At 57.5% G+C, this 16644-nt stretch overlaps 4 protein-coding genes across 4 annotated transcripts; 1 reads left to right on the forward strand and 3 right to left on the reverse strand.

Annotated features, from left to right (window-relative positions):
• Positions 1–651: 651 nt before the first annotated feature.
• On the reverse strand, positions 652–7339 carry B0H64DRAFT_326222 (uncharacterized protein; the record flags this gene model as incomplete). Its single annotated transcript, XM_062800727.1, has 6 exons — positions 652–820; positions 904–6223; positions 6278–6949; positions 7002–7042; positions 7096–7149; positions 7206–7339. 6 exons carry the CDS (start codon positions 7337–7339, stop codon positions 652–654), a joined length of 6390 nt encoding a protein of 2129 aa, XP_062656951.1.
• Positions 7340–11779: 4440 nt separating this feature from the next.
• B0H64DRAFT_434615 (Apc15p protein-domain-containing protein) lies at positions 11780–13614 on the forward strand. Its single transcript, XM_062806095.1, has 2 exons — positions 11780–12171; positions 12243–13614. The coding sequence occupies exons 1-2, from the start codon at positions 12136–12138 to the stop codon at positions 13491–13493; spliced, it is 1287 nt and encodes a 428-aa protein (XP_062656952.1). The 5' UTR covers positions 11780–12135; the 3' UTR covers positions 13494–13614.
• A 1-nt stretch (position 13615) lies between these two features.
• On the reverse strand, positions 13616–15159 carry B0H64DRAFT_404559 (uncharacterized protein). The gene is made up of 4 exons (XM_062804391.1): positions 14952–15159; positions 14300–14581; positions 14123–14216; positions 13616–14039 (listed from the first exon to the last, which is right to left on the reverse strand). Exons 1-4 carry the CDS (start codon positions 14960–14962, stop codon positions 13833–13835), a joined length of 594 nt encoding a protein of 197 aa, XP_062656953.1. The 5' UTR covers positions 14963–15159; the 3' UTR covers positions 13616–13832.
• Positions 15160–15544: 385 nt separating this feature from the next.
• On the reverse strand, positions 15545–16539 carry B0H64DRAFT_213374 (histone chaperone domain CHZ-domain-containing protein). The gene is made up of 3 exons (XM_062799466.1): positions 16097–16539; positions 16018–16030; positions 15545–15963 (listed from the first exon to the last, which is right to left on the reverse strand). The coding sequence occupies exons 1-3, from the start codon at positions 16268–16270 to the stop codon at positions 15791–15793; spliced, it is 360 nt and encodes a 119-aa protein (XP_062656954.1). The 5' UTR covers positions 16271–16539; the 3' UTR covers positions 15545–15790.
• Positions 16540–16644: the final 105 nt, after the last annotated feature.

A 16644-nucleotide genomic window follows, 5' to 3' on the forward strand; every position in this document is an offset into this window, starting at 1 on the left:
TACGATCGACATGAAGGTCGAAGCCGAACCCATTGAGGACATTTACATGCTTTCCACGGCTGGTAGCCACCCACCCTCTGGCCAAAAAAAGCCGAACTCGAAAGGAAATCAAGAAATCAAGCAAAAAGAACAAATGAAAAAGAAATCGAGAAAACTAAGTCAAATGAAAAAAAGAGGGTAAAAGTAAAGGAAATAGAGCAAATAGAGTTTCTTTGGGCTTCAGGATGACTTTCGTTATATTCCTCCAGCTGAGGACTCGAAGTTTCCATTGCCGACATCTGCACTTGGAGTTCGGCTTTTTTTGTCCATGAGGTGCCACCTAGACTTGGGTTATAATCTTCGTCGAACCTGAGCTTGGACAGAGAGAGGGCCGTTATGTGAACCGACAAGTACATCAAAATCACCTCTCAAACTGTACTCACATTCACCTGCCCAATTCCTCACCAGGCTCATTCGTGAAATGGTATCAGAATCACTAAATGCAGGAAAAAAAACGAAGCTATGCTAGACCCCCCCTTATGAAATGAAGCCATGCCCATCATATAGCCGCGCTTGTAGGAAACAAATGCCTCGTAAACGATCCATATCTCATCCAGTTCATTCACCTTTTCCCCCCCTGGGCGGGCAAACTCGCTCAATGCACCCACCCCCTTAAGCAGCGACCGGCTCGACCGCCCCCGCCACTCCGCCTACCCCCGCCCCAGCAGCAAACACCTCCTCGGCCGTGTGCTTCACAATGCCGCCCGTGACGGGCAGGTTGGTGCACTTCTCGAGGTAGAGATCGACCTCGCGCGCAGCCTGGCGGCCTTCGTTGATGCCCCTGAAAAGAAACCCGAGTCAGTATTCATTTGTTCAAGCTCATGGAAATTCGAGTAGGAAAGAGCAGCGCAGAGCCCAACTCACCAAACAATCAACGACTGGCCCCTGCGGCAATCGCCCGCGGCAAAGACGCCCTCCACGTTGGTGGCATAGCCGCCAGCGGGCGTCTTGACGTTCTTGCGGCCATCCTTCTCGATCTCGTCGCCGAGCACCCTGCCCTCGGGGCCGAGGAAGCCCATGGACAACAGGACCAGATCAGCCGGGAAGAACTGCTGGGAGCCGTCGATCTTGTGCATCTCCCAGCCGCCGGCGGGGGTGCGGGTCCACTCGACGCGGACCGTGTTGATGCCCTTGACGCGGCCGGCGCCGTCGTCGACAAAGTCCTGCGACATGATGCAGAACTCGCGCGGGTCCTTGCCCATGTGTTGCCGCACCTCGCTGTGGCCGTAGTCGACCCGGTAGATGCGCGGCCACTGCGGCCACGGGTTGTCGCTGGCCCGCTCCGCCGGCGGCTGCGGGAGCAGCTCGAAGTTGATGACCGACGCCGCGCCGTGCCGCACCGACGTGCCGATGCAGTCGTTGCCCGTGTCGCCCCCGCCGATCACCACCACGTGCTTGCCCCGCGCCGAAATGTACGCGCCGTCGGCGAGCTCCGAGTCGAGCAGCGATTTGGTGTTCTGGTGCAGGAACTCCATGGCGAAGTGGATGCCCTCGAGGTTGCGGCCTGGGATCGGGAGGTCGCGTGCTACTGTGGCACCCGTCGCGATGATGACCGCGTCGTTGTCCGCCTTCAAGTCCATCAACTGGACGTGCTCGCCCACGGTGACGCCCGTCTTGAACTGGATGCCCTCGGCCGCCATGAAGTCGGTGCGCCTCTTGACAATGCGCTTGTCGAGCTTCATGTTGGGGATGCCGTACATGAGCAGACCGCCAGCGCGGTCGGCGCGCTCGTAGACGGTGACCATGTGGCCGGCCTTGTTGAGCTGGTCAGCGGCCGCAAGACCGGCCGGGCCAGATCCAATGACAGCAACGGTCTTGCCGGTGCGAATCTTGGGCGGGTTCGGAACCATCCAGCCCTTCTCAAAGCCGCGGTCAATGATAGCGCACTCGATCGACTTGATGCCGACGGGGTCTTCGTTGATGCCGAGGACGCAAGCGCCCTCGCAAGGAGCAGGGCAGACGCGGCCGGTGAACTCGGGGAAGTTGTTTGTCATCAGGAGACGGTCCAGAGCATCGCGCCATTGGTTTTGGAATACCAATTCATTCCACTTGGGAATGATGTTGGAGATGGGGCACCCAGACTCGGACTGGCAGAAGGGAACGCCGCAATCCATGCAACGAGCAGATTGGTACTTGAGCTCGTCCTCGTTCAGTCGTTGCGATAGCTCGGCCCAATCCTTGGTCCGCGTCTTTGTGCTGCGGTACTTCTCACCTCTCCGCTGGTACTTCATGAAACCACGAGTCTTATCCAGAACAAGAGCCTTCTTCTTGTCGGCGGAGTCATCCCTCACGCTCTCCTCGATATCCTGGAGCTTGGCGGCCTTCTCCTTATCCTCCTTCTTGTGTGCGACACCGGAGATCACAGGGAGATTGTACTCGGCGCGCTTGGCCTCGGCCGCCTTGGCTGCCTCCTCCTCGAGGACACGCTTGTAGTCCACCGGGAGGACCTTGACAATCCGGCGGAGAGCACGGTTGAAGTCAACCAAGATACGGGCCGCAAGTTCAGAGCCCGTGTAGTGATGGTGGTCTTCGATCAGGTTACGGACATAGGCGATCTCCTCAGGGTCCTCGATGCTGCCTGCTTCAACCATCTCGGTGTTGAGCTTGGAGCGGAAGTCGTTGTCGATGTCGAGGACATAGGCGATACCACCGGACATACCAGCCGCAAAGTTGCGGCCGGTGCTGCCGAGAATGACGACGCGGCCGCCAGTCATGTACTCACAGCCGTGGTCACCAACACCCTCGACGACGGCAATGGCACCCGAGTTGCGCACAGCGAACCGCTCCGCAGCAACGCCGCGGAAGTAACAGGTACCGGAGGTAGCTCCATACAAGCAGACATTGCCAATCAAGATGTTCTCCTCGGCCTTGAAGACCGCCGACCGCGGGGGGTAGACGATGAGGCGGCCGCCAGACAAGCCCTTTCCGACGTAATCGTTGGCATCGCCCTCTAGTTCCAGGGTGACACCGGGGGCCAGGAAGGCACCAAATGACTGGCCAGCGGAGCCCTTGATATTAACATGGACGGTATCCAGCGGCAAACCTTCCTCACCATACCGCTTGGAGATTTGGTAGGAAAGCGAAGTACCCATGGCGCGGTCGGTGTTGACAATGTCGCACTCGATACGCGACGGCAGGCCCTTGTCGAGAGTCAACTCAGCTTCCGAGATAAGCTTGTTGTCTAGGCGGACATAGAGGCGGTGGTCCTGCTTGCGGACATTGAACGTCGCAACACCCGGCCGCAGCTTGTGGGCGGGCGTGAGGATGAGTGACAGGTCAATGTTGGCCGTCTTCTTGCTCCTGATGTCGTCCCGGATCTTGAGAACCTCGGCGTGCCCAATCATCTCGTTGACCGTCCGGAAACCAAGGCTGGCCATGATAGAACGGAGCTCGTTGGCGACGTAAAAGAAGAAGTTGATGACATGCTCGGGCGTGCCCGTGAACTTCTTCCGGAGCTCAGGATCTTGCGTCGCAATGCCGACAGGGCACGTATTGAGGTGGCACTTCCTCATCATAATGCAGCCCATGGCGATCAAGGGAGTTGTGGCAAAGCCCCATTCCTCAGCGCCGAGCAGGCAGGCGATAGCGACATCGCGACCCGTCCGCAGCTGACCATCCGTCTGGACGACCACACGGCCACGAAGATCGTTCAGCACTAGCGTCTGGTGCGTCTCAGCAAGACCCAGCTCCCACGGTAGGCCGGCGTACTTGATTCCCGTCCAGCGGGAGGCACCGGTACCGCCGTCGTGGCCTGAGATGAGGATGTGGTCCGCCTTAGCCTTGGCGACACCAGACGCGACGATGCCGACACCAGTCTCCGACACCAGCTTGACCGACACACGCGATCGAGGGCTCGAGCACTTGAGGTCGTAGATGAGCTGCTTCAAGTCCTCGATCGAGTAAATGTCGTGGTGGGGCGGGGGGGAGATCAAGCCAACACCAGGGGTCGAGTGCCGCGTCCGCGCGATCGGCTTGGACACCTTGTGGCCAGGAAGCTCGCCACCCTCGCCCGGCTTAGCACCCTGCGCCATCTTGATCTGGATCTCGTCCGAGTCGGCGAGGTAGGCGGAGGTGACGCCGAAGCGCCCAGACGCGACCTGCTTGATGGCCGAGCGCATGGTGTCGCCGTTGGCCATCCGTTCAGAACGCTCGGCGTCCTCACCACCCTCGCCAGTGTTGGACTTGCCGCCAAGTCGATTCATGGCGACAGCAAGAGTCGAGTGGGACTCCATCGAGATGGAACCATACGACATGGCACCGGTGCAGAAGCGCCGCACGATCTCGGTCCACGGCTCGACCTGGTCAATCGGGATGGGCGTGCAGTCGTCGAACTTGAAGTCCAGCATGCCACGAAGCGTGCAAGACTTGATCTGCTCATACTCAGACAGAGAGTAGGCCTCGTACGACTTGTCGTCCTTGTTTCGGACCGCATTCTGGATGGCAGCAATGGACTTGGGGTCGTTGATATGCGCCTCTCCACCGTCACGCCAGTGGTACTCGCCGGATTCCGCAAGGCCAGGAACAGCAGTAGTCTCGCGGGACGGGAAACCACGCTCGTGGAAGCGGAATGCATCTTCAGCGATGAGCTCAAATGTGATGCCCTTGATTCGGGAGGCGGTGCCGCGGAAGCAGCGGTCGACAACACTGTCATCGACGCCGAGGGCCTCGAAGATCTGAGCGCCCTTGTAGCTGGCAAGGGTAGAGATACCCATCTTGCTCATGACTTTGAGGATGCCGCCGTCACACGAGTGCTTGTAGTTGCGGATGAGGGCGTCATCGGTGAGCTTCTTCTTAATAAGCTTCTCCCGATTGAGCTTCAAGATGCACTCGATAGCCAAGTAGGGGTTGATGGCGTCCACGCCGTAGCCAAGCAGGACACACATGTGATGCACTTCGCGGGCCTCAGCGGTCTCGACAACGAGGGCAGCCATTGAGCGCCACTTGTTAGCGACAAGGTGGTGGTGGACCATGCCGGAGGCAAGCAGGGCCGACACCGCAACCCGGTCCTTGGACGTGTTCCGGTCGGAGAGGACAATGATGCGGTCGCGTGCCTCGATGGCGGCAGTGGCCTCGTTGCAGATGTAATCGAGGTGGTTGACATAGCCCTGGACGCCGCCGGCCTTCGGGAATGTTAGGTCGATTGTCTTGACAGTCCAGCCAGGGTGAAAGGTCGACATGTTCGTCATGGCGTTGAACTCCTCGGTGGAAAGAATGGGGCTGTGCAAGAGCAGCCGGCCGCACTGAGATGCATCCATCTCAAGGAGGTTCCCTTGCGGGCCGACATAGCAGTCCAGGGACATGACGATGGACTCACGAATCGGATCGATGGGCGGGTTCGTGACCTGCGCGAACAGCTCCCTAAAGTACTCGTAGAGCAGCTTGGGGGCATCCGACAAGCATGCGAGGGGCGCATCATTGCCCATGGAACCGAGTGCCTCCTTCTCGTCGGAGGCCATGGGCGCCAGTAGCAAGCTCACCTGCTCAAACGTATAACCGAAAGCCTGGAGCATGGGGTCCTCCTGGAGCTTCGTCTCGCTGGGCTTCGCGGCTAGATCCACGCCCTTGCTCTCCGAGACCTTGTCGAGAACAGCAGGCATCGTGATCAGACTCTCGTCGAGCCAAGCTCTGAAGTCATGGCGGCTCGAGACAGCGGCCTTCAGCTCACTGTCATCGATGATGCGGCCCGCTTGTGTGTCAACCAGGAGCATGCGCCCGGGCTGTAAGCGGCCCTTCTGCACGACCCTCTCGGGGTCGACAGGAATGGTGCCAACCTCGGAGGCACAGATGATGCGGTCGTCGTCCATGACATAGAAACGGCAAGGTCGGAGGCCGTTACGGTCAAGGTTGGCGCCGCAGAAACGGCCATCAGCGAAGGTGAAGAGCGCAGGGCCGTCCCAGGGTTCCATCTGACAAGCAGCCCACTCGTAAAATGCAGCCTTCTTGGGATCCATCAGTTCATTCCCTTGCCAGGCTTCGGGAATCATCAACATGACGGCCTCGGGGAGGGAGAGCACACCATTGATGGTGAGCAGCTCCAGCACGTTGTCAAAAGCAGCCGAATCGGAACCACCGTCCTCGACTACGGGGTACAGCATCTCGAGCTCATCGCCAAAGATATCGGATCGCATCACGCCTTCACGGGCGCGCATCCAGTTCTTGTTGCCGCGAAGGGTGTTGATCTCACCTAACGAGATGGTTAGCGCCTACTACTTATCGCCCGGTCCGATCTACTACTTACCGTTGTGAGCGGCCCATCGTAGAGGCTGGGCACGATCCCAAGAAGGGAACGTGTTGGTGGAGAAGCGCGAGTGCACGAGGGCAAAGTGAGCCTCATAATCGGCATTCACCAAATCATGGTAGTATTGGTAGACCTGAACCGGCGCCAACTGCCCCTTGTAGACAATGTTCTTGTTGGAAAGGGAGCAGATGTAGAACCAGTTCTGAAGCCCCACAGTATGAGTGGCTCGCTTTCGGAGGACATAGAGCTGCCTCTCAAAGCGCCTCTCATCAAACAACTCTGGGTCCGTCACCTCGGGAGCGTTGCCCGGGCCATATGCGGACTGCAGTACGACGAAGGGTTGGAGAACGGTGGGCTCCCGTGAAAGGGCAGCAGGACCAAGGAGAGAAGAATCCACGGGGGGTTCTCGCCACCCCAGGACCCTCAGACCCAAGGACTCGGCAACATCTTCCAATTGCCGCTTGCACTCGTGCACCGTCTCCTGGTCGGGCTTGAAAAACAAGTTCCCCACAGCATACTGGCCCAGAGGTGGAAGCTTGATGCCCTCTTCTCGCTCAAAGTTCTTGATGAAGAACTTGTGAGGAATAGAGGTCATGACACCAGCGCCGTCACCATCCCGTGCGTCAGATCCCACCGCACCGCGATGGGTCATGTTGCAGAGGAGGTTGCGCGCTGTGAATGTTAGGTTAGCACTTCGCCGACTAGGGATGGGGAAAAGGCCTACCATCGCTAACGATCTTGTGGCTAGGCTTGCCCTTGATGTGGCTTCGGACTGTTAGTTTCGATAGCTCTTCCGGGCCAATACATGAAGCGCTTACCAGGCAAAACCGACACCGCAAGCATCTTTCTCGAGGGACGGGTCGTACAATCCCCTAGAGGAGTGAGTAATCTGTGACTAGAAACAGGGGGTGGGGTCGGGGAAACGTACTGCTTCACCGGGAGAGCACCCGCCCAGGAGTCATTGTTCTCTGTCTGGTACTCATAAGGATGGTATTCCTCTTTTTCAGCGTCAATTTGGAGTTGTCGGTCATCAAAATCCTCGGGAATCTTGACGGCACCCATGCTAGGCAAAACTACTTTGTAATGCCTGCAAGGTGATGTCGGAGTATTCGGTTGGCTTTAGTTATGGTGGCTAAAATGTCGATGAGAACGGCGAGACGATCTAGAATGCGGGGGCGGAAAGTTAGCTCTAATCTCTGAAAGGTACATGGTCAAGTTTTGGTGTGATATGATCTGGTTTGGCGCCGGCCATAATGACGTGCGAGTCCCGTGGGTCAAGGTTCGATAGTCCAAGCGTGGTCCCTCTTTGGTGGTCTTGGTGACGCAGAAAGCAAGCAGCCCACTTGAATGGGGAGACAAAGATGCGGCGGCTTGAAGACCAGGACTGAAAAGCACAGTCGTTGTAGGACATGTGATGTCGAATCATGGTGTGCAGAGCCGGCATGTGTGGATTCCACGGGCGGCAGGCCCGACCGAGATAATTCCATCGGGTCGGCCATCTAGTGGTTTGTGGTTTGACCCCCTCGTGAGCCTATTCGCAGGCAGAAAACGATGGTTTTTCATTCGGCCCCTCTGACCGTTTCCCATTGGGTCTCTCAAGGCCCCGTGCGTTGCAATTGCCACAAATGGAGTGAAAAATGCCAGGTCGTTATTGCCTGTTACTCTCTCGCTCGCTCGCTCGCGTGCGGCATCATCGCCAAGCCGTAGCATCCACATCGCTGCAGACCACCCGCCGCCCAGCTTGACGGCTTGCTGAGAGATAGCCTTGCGTTGCAGATCACACCTAGGCTGTGATGCAATGCGAGAGCAGCTGCAGCCAACCAATTCCAGGCGTGCCCACTCACATCCCCCAAATTCGACGCGGGATGACGACAGGCGTCGCTCCGTGCCTTATCGCGCCCATACGACGAGGGGAGCCGCTGATAGGACGCGAAGCCCAGATCCGCGGTGCCATATGCAACGCGGTTGTGGCAATGTGCCATTGTCGGTCGATGCCACACAATTTCTGGCTATCTGGCAAGATGCAGTGCGGCAGGTTGTCGACCGTGTCGAATGAGGGGTTCGAAGCGAAGCCAAGACCCGGGGAATCGGAGGGGCAGTGGGGGGGCGACCAAACCCCCACCAAGCCCACGGGCCGAGCACATGTTAATCCAGCAAGCTCTGGCCCGATCCGGAACACCAAGCAGAAAAAAACCGTCTGCGGTTTTGGTGAACTTGCTTGTGCGTCGGGCCGTTGTCGGGCTTGTGTAGGGTGCTTCCTCTCATAGTCGGAGAGCAGCCCGGCCCAGATGGGGACAAGTGCTAGAAATTTGTTTGTTCTGTGACTTGGCCGTGGGACGTGGATTTGCGGAACGGTAGTGAAGGCGGCCAAAACAAGGGCTCGTCCCGCGCTGGATGGTCGAATAACTGATGGAGGGGTGGCGATTTGTCGACGTCTCTCGTGCTTCAAGCTGTTCTCGAGGAGCCCACGAAGGTATTGGACCATTGGGACCAGCCGGATCGCATTTTGTCTTCTGGCGGGAACATGGTGTTTTGTGGGAGGGGAGGGGGGAAGTTCAACAGCCTGACACTTACCAATCGACTCGATGGCGACTCTCGACCAGCGTCGCTCGTACGCTGTTTGCGATGGCAGACTCGGGTAAAGCGCGAGGTCGGTGCCGGATTGATGAAATGGGGTCCTGCGAAAGAAAGAGGGAGGAGGGAGGGGGAATGGTAACTGGGAAGAGTGGCGACTATTCTTTTATGTACCAATGTATGACCGAGTCGGAGGCAGCTGATCCTGACCCAAGGTATTATGTACCTAGCGAATGTGAGAACACTGGGGTAGATCTCCTGTTGGATATGCTTGGCTCGGCGTCAATTGGGCTGGGCAACTGGAGCGGAGAAGAAATGGCCAAGGCGAACCGTGAAATGCAGGGAAGAGATGGAAGACCGCTGGCTGCTGAAGCAGTGAATGGAAGCTCACATGCCCGGACAGGGACCTCGTGGGGTCCCGGTCTGCTCCGACGGTTGGACTGTGTTTCCATCCAGTGCCGTCTTTAATCAATGCAGCCACGCGGCCTGTTTGCCCATGTTGTCTGATATTCTGATCGCAAACTTACGTTTCAAACATCGACCGTATGTGCATGAAATCTCATAGAGCCGTGTGCGAACAAACAACGGGAGTACCATGATACATGCAAAAAAAAAAAAAGAAAGCTGTGTCTGTTAAACGATGGTGGGGTTGTCGGAGGCGAAGTAGCCAGAGATCTCGGCAGGGCGGATCATTGTCTTGAACTCGAAACATACACAATACAGTATCCAATTGTTGGCGTTGCAAGAGAACTCCGTCGATTTTGCGGTTCTGGTAAAACCCTCCAAATTGTCGTCACGTCTATCCAAAGTTGTTGATGAGCCTGGGGGATGGAAGTGCCCAGCTTCACAAACGTACCCCACACTAGGTTGCAACCTCATATGTCTAAAAGAGGATAGCGTAAGATCCAAGCATCGGCTGCATGCGACACCAGCATCAGGATCCCTGTTACACGACCAGGGTCGAAAGTTGGATGTCGGCTTTTCGCAGCTCCTGTGATCCAATCAAATGCATCGTTTTGCTAAGGCTGTCAGCCGATGTCGCTGGACGCAGGCTCAGGATGGGGGAGAGCGGTGCCTGCGTCGACCTGACTGGCAGGAGGCTTCGAGAACACCCGGTCTTTCTCCCTAATGGACGATAGCAATTTGAAGAAATCAGGGGAGAGCAAGAAAGTTAATCCTAGGTAGTCTGCGTCTGCGTTTACGTATTATCATAGGTATATGCCCAGAGGCAGACGAGCACCGAGGATGAGGTGGTACACAAGAGTTACGAAATTGGGCCGAGATGTTGGTCTATGAAAGGCTGTATTTTGTTCGGGAGGATGACCGAGGGCCCCGGCGGTTTTTCGTCTGTCATTCTTTGGGAGGTGACTCGTCTTTTTTCCCGCGCGGAGGCGCATCACGGCCCAGTTAACTTCCACAACGCCTCGACAACGCGGGGCGGGCGCGGGGCACTTCCAGCGACGTCACAGGAAACGGCGGGCATCGGAGCATCCCGCGTAGTCTTCGTCAATTCGTGCCTCACAATGGGCAGACAGGGTTGCCAGGCCAAAGGTGCTGTGACTTCCACAACTGTGAGCTGACAGTATTACCAAGCCGCGAGGAATGGTGTTGTCAAAAGAATTTCTGAATTGGATGTACCAATCAGATGTCCCATACTCGAGCCTCGCTGACCTTATCTTGCATCCACTTATCAGCGCCCAGCCTATCGAAGCACGGGGTGGCGCTGTGGGGACAGATGAAATCGCGAACCTCCACGGCTGGCCCGGCCGGAAACTGGACAAGAAACAGCCGAATGGATTTGGTGGGGTACGCTACCCTGACCAAGCGAGCGAGCAAACAGGGGCTGAAGATTCGCATATGAATTTCAAGTCCGAGCTCCTGTAAACACAGTAACGTTATGGAATAATAAATTGAAATTCTTGTTCATGAACTGACCCATGGCTTCTTTTGCCACCTCGATTCTGGGCGGGTAACTCGTGCCACGAATGCGGGATGTGGATGGAGGAAAGACCACTCCACTCCGCTTCCATTCGTGGGGGACCTCGTGGGTGTCTGCACGAATACATCCGCAGTCCATATCCCCCCGGCTTGGCTTTCAAACATCAGATGCTCTCGGCACTTTTCGCTCAAACGGCTTCATTTTGTGTTTATTGTTCCGAATGCACACCCGCAGCTTCTCGTCACCGAGCAATTCTTACGGAGACCGGTATCGGCTCCACTACATCTCTCGCCATTGGACTCCGAGGCTGATCATGTGCAGCCACTGTCCAGCAGAAATCGAACAACACCAGATTTGAACATCATCCAGCCAGTCACCAACAGGAGGGAGACGTAATCGGCCGCAAGATTTGTTGAGAATTAGGTAAACTTGAAAACCCGCCAGCGCAGTCGGCGCCGTGCTGGGGCTGCGTCTTAGACGTCCACTCCGAGAAATCCCGAACTGGATCCATTCGCAAGGGTGGGCACGAAAACTGGCCCGGACCATGCGCACGTCGCCCAGCAGGACGACAAGTTGGGAGATGCAGGTCAGGGCAGGGTCCGAAGACGACGTGTCAGTGCGTGTCAACGGAGACAGGGCAATGCTCCAACACTGCAAGGGGCTGACGGCGAGATTACCTCACAAAAACTCCCGTTTCCACATTGGCTCCGCGAAGCATGGGAATGTGACTTCGTCTTCGTTGGTTGGGAAATCCAGGCTGCCTTGGTTGACGGTCAGTCAAGCTCTGCGACGCGAACACACAAAAAGTCCATATGCGGTACCTCCCTGTTTTAGCGCTCTTCAGCACTGGTAGATTCAACGTTAAAGCCGATCCCAGTTGACAGACCACCGTGTAGTACACTATGTACATGAATCAAATAATTACCATGTTATTGGCCAAGGTTGTTGTTTCGCCATGGGAGGTCTTTCGGGCCATCCAAAACCCATAGATGGAAGTTCTCAACGGCCGTGGATCCCTGCTTAGGTGCGCACGGACTATATTCACAAGGCCGCTTTGTGGGGAAGTCTCCAATGCCGAGACATGCACGAGCTTTCGCGCTGAACGAGTCGGGTCCGTATCGTGATATCTCCAGAACACGCGACGGCAACTTGCGCAGTGCGCGTTGAGCGTGCCGACTAGCAAGATCACCAACGCGATGGCCACCGATCGTCGACGGTGCTGATAGCTAATTCCCTAGCTGATTTTCTCTTTCGTAGCGGCTCTGCACTTGCGACCCCGGAAACCTCAAAACTGCGGAACGCAGCTCTCGTCAAATTACCACATCCCGAATAAAGCACCGCAACCATGTTCTCCATGCTCCCAGAACTCACCCCGCGGGACGTAAGTAAACAGGCACCTCCCGCCCCTCCACCACCCGTCCAAACCCACAATTAACCCCAACCAACTCCCAGTCGCACTCCCTCTGGTACACCTCCCGCCGCAACCCCTCCTCCCTCTACCACCTCGACCCATCCCACCACAGCCCACCCGACGGCACCAACCCAGCCACAAACACAGCCCCCACCACCACCACCCCCAACCCAACCCAAAACACCCCGGCCCCGACCACAGCACCCGGCGGCGGCGGCGGCGGCGGCGGCAGCAACGGCGGGGCCGGCCGGCAGGGCAACGGGCAGCACTCGGCGGGCGCGGCGGCGCAGCGGATCGAGCGGTCGGCGCTGGGGCGGCTGCAGGCGGAGGAGCAGCTGATGGAGCGGCGGCGCGGGGCGGTCAGCAACCTGGGCAGCACGTGGCTGAAGCCGGTGGGCGTGGCCAAGACGCTGTTCCAGATGCGCGAGGAGCGGCGCGAGGCCGAGGAGCACGCCGAGGCGCTGCGCCGCGAGATGCTCGCGCAGGAACTGGCTGATGCGGAGGCTGAGGCTGCGGCTGCGGTGGGAGGGGGTGGGGTTGGTGGTGGTGGTGGTGGTGGTGGGGGTGTGGGTGGGGTGGAGGGGTTGGAGGGGGAGGATGAGGTTATGGATGATGAGGAGGAGGATGGGGGGAGGGATTTGGATGCGGATATTCCCGATGAGGATGCGGGGATGGGGTTTGGGTATGATGGGGCGAGTGATGATGAGGAGGAGGAGGAAGAAGAGGAGGAAGAGGAGGAGGAGGAGGTAGATGACGAAGAGGACGAGGAAGAGCAGGAGGAGCTGAGTGAGGGTGAGATTGAGCGCCGGCAGGAGATTGCCCGCATTCACGCGAGGGAGGTGCGCATGCGCCAGATCACGGAGCAGAGTGACGCCAACCTGAGACGGTCTGACGATATTTTCGATTTCGACGAGGAGCCTAGTGAGGAGGAGCGAAGTCAAATGCTAGATGAAGACGACCTCGTCCGTGGAGACGCAAACCAGCACATGGGCTCGCAAGGGCAAATGTCGGGTGGGGCTGGTCACGACATGGACATGGACGCGGACCTAGACGGCGACATCCCCGAGGCAGAAGGTGGTGGCTACGAGCACACCGACTCCGAGGCCTCGCTCGGCAGCGAGGACGATGCCCATGATATTAGTTACGCGCGAAGTGCGCGCGTGCGTCGCGACAGGGCTAGCCTCCGTCGGAGTGGCGCGCTGAGATCGAGTCTCGACATCAGTGGGCTTTTGTCAAGAGACGGCAGCAGTATGATGGGGAGTAGTCCCCAGATGCGGAGGGGCAATTACTAGCGTCCGAGCATGGGAGAAGGGGGCGGATATCGGTTTATAGGGACCCATGATACCAGCATTATTAGGCGTTGGGTGTGGTCATTGTACTTTTGGGACGGTTGAGGAAGGAAGACGAAAATTCATGTTCAGCATTACAACATCTGTATCAAACGAACCCCCTTGCCCGCCATGGTCCGCATGCGAGTGTGCTGGTACAGCAACATCATGACAGCAGTCGTATCCCAAACAAACCAAGCCAAGATAGGCATGCTTCCCAAACTCCAGGCACCGATGCAGCCCGCCTCCTGGCGTAGAAAGCGACCGACTCTAACCAAGCCTTGCGGCCTCCCCGCCCTTGCTCTAAAACAGCCAGACGTAAACAAACAGGAAGATGACCGCCGCAAAGAACGCAAGCCACACCCTCCAGCCCACACCCGTCCGCTCCGCCATGACCATCATCCTGTTCATGGTCCGGCCCAGCCGCAGCCGTGTCTGGTCGAAGCCGTCGTTCATCTTTTCCGCCAGGGCCGACGAGTCGCGGATCTCATCGCCAATCGCCACCGTCATCTGGTTGCACAACAGGTCAGCGCGGCGTCCTGCCGTAGCAGCGGTTTAACCCGCGCGGGGTATGCGGTGAAAGGAGAACTCACATCCTTCAGCAACCTAACCTTCCCCAAGATCCCGTCCACCTGCTCGTCGTTCTGGCTCTCGAGCTCGTTGAGCACCGCATCGCTGTACTGGCCCCTGTCACCGCAACCACCGGTCAGCCTCTCGCCCCATTCCCAACCCCACCGCCAGAGTAGTCAACCAAACAAAGAGAAACGTACTTCCGATTCGGCGTAGCCGGACGATACCCCGGCCCGGCCACGCCGAGGTGGCTGCTCCCGCTGGCGCCGGCGCTCCCGCCACCGGAACCGGCGCCGCCCGGCTGGTACCCGCCATACCCGTAGCCGCTACCGCCGCCGCCGTTGCCATATTGTTGTTGCTGCTGCTGTGCCTGTGGCTGCCGGTTGGGGCTGGCGCTTACTGTCCGGCTCGCGGCGCCGCCGGTGTAGCCCTTGAAGAGGTCGCTGCGCGAGTCGCGCTGGTGGAGGGAGGAGGAGGCGAATCTGTTGGCGGTGGGGTTTGGTTAGTGGTGCTGTGCATTTATTGCTGGGTAGCTCGGTGATGGAGGGTCCGGGTGGGTTTGGGGAGGGTGGTGTGGTGTTGGCGAGTGCGGGTATGGGGGGAAAAGGGGGTGCGAGGTAGCGGTTTGTTGGTGGCCCTCCTTTCGAGCGTGTGAAGTATTCGGATATCGATAATCGCAAGTGGTGGGATGCAGGGTTGTGATGGGCGGGTGCTGGTGCAGAAAGTGTCCGTTTTGGTACGATATCGTGGTGTCGTGCGCCAACACCCAACGGCCGCGTATGACATGTGGTGCGATGGGTGGATGGCGATATCGAGGGACCCTGAACTCGAGAATAGTGGGAACGAACTCACCTTGAAGCCATATTGTACGCGATATTGTACGCGTGTCGAAAAGAAGAAAAATAGTATTATATCAAGTGCGACCTTTCCATGGTGCTCTAGCAAGTACACACTTCGGCGAACAAGAAGCGAAGTCCGGAAGCTTTTGCGATGTCGGGGTGATGTGGACTCCGTCGGTCACAAGCCCAGTTTAAGTGTCTGCGCCTTTGTCCAACTGTCCAAGTGTCAAGAATTTGGTGCATCCAGATTGGCCAATTGCCGGGAAGCCTCCCAAGATACACAGGGGCAACGCAACGCTGCGTTTGGTTTTCTGTGGAAAGTGACGAAAATCCGCACTTCGAAACCTTGCTGTCAATCATTAAAGTCGGGCCCCTGCCTGCACTTGTTTAATTTGAGGCTCGGTCGAGGAACCAAAACAACACACAAGGAAGAGCACGCTGTGGGCCGCCCGACTAGCGGGGGCGGCATTTCAGACCGGGGTTGCATGTCTTGGAAAAAGCGCCGAGGGACCACAATGGGCGGCGCACACTCAACACCAGCTAAAGTAAACTTGAAGTCGTGAACATTCTTGAGCGCAACTGCTCTGCTTGCCAACGCAACTATCGTGACCACGAATTCTCATGAAAGCAGCCAAGTTCATTGTGAACGCACGTTGGCAAGCAAGGAAGGGGGCCCGAGTTGTCGTTGGGTAGGCTAATAGGCCGGCCATAACTAACGCCTACTCTCGAACCAGCCGAATAACAATGAAGTATCCAGCATGGTAAAGGCCTGGCCATATCCATTCATAACCTCATACATTCGTCGTCATCTTAATTGGTCGTAGGTTTCTCGACATTCTGTGCCGGAGAATCCTAATCCTCGTCCATCTTGTCCTTGTCCTCCTCAACGAAGTCCTCGTCGTCGTCCTCATCCTCGTCCTCAGCGGGGTTCTCCTCGGCAGCCTTGGCGAAGTCGATGACCTTGCCCCGAGTGCGGCGGCCGATGACGTTGTCGAGGTCGATTTCCTCCATGTTGTCGTCGTCAGCTATAGAGTGGTTAGTCGCGGCACGTTAAAATCGTCGGCAAGCGGTTCGCGTACCAGGCTCGGGCTCCTGTGTAAACATTGTTAGCGATCAACTGAACTAGCATGTGGCGACGACTCGTGGTGCGCGGCTTACCTCCTCGGGGTCCTCAGCGTCCTCGTCGTCATCTTCGTCGTCATCCTCAACCATGGAGGTGTCCTCAGGCTCCTGAGCAGCCGGGGCTCTGCCCTTGCCCTTGAGATCGGTCGCAGAGCCGTTCTCGGGGTTGGTAGCGGCCATGGGATCGGCGGATCCGTTCTGAGCGCTCATGCTTGCGGTTGGTCTGGGTTTCTGGATGTTGTTGGCGTTGATCGTTACGGTGATGGAAAGGCGACCCTGATATTTGAAGCGGGGTCGAGATTGGGTTGCGAAAGAAACGGGGAAAGGAAAGGAAAGAAGAGTCGATCGGATGGAGGAAGGAAGGTGAGGGCCGCCGTGTTAGACGAGCCTTCTGAAATTCTGGCCCACAGCTGCCTCGCTGTTCGAGCTGAACTTCGAATTGTGGGTCTAACCTTGACCGGCCCGTAACCAGTAGCAACCAGCTGTCAGGGGTTGCGCTAAGACAAGTTGCGAGAGCGCTCGTGCGCGATGAAGGGCAACCAAGAAGTGACGGCGATGGAGGGTAGCGGCAGGAACGGAGAAAG

This window comes from Chaetomium fimeti (assembly GCF_033439085.1).
Source record: "Chaetomium fimeti strain CBS 168.71 chromosome Unknown B0H64scaffold_6, whole genome shotgun sequence".
Lineage (NCBI taxonomy): Eukaryota > Fungi > Ascomycota > Sordariomycetes > Sordariales > Chaetomiaceae > Chaetomium > Chaetomium fimeti.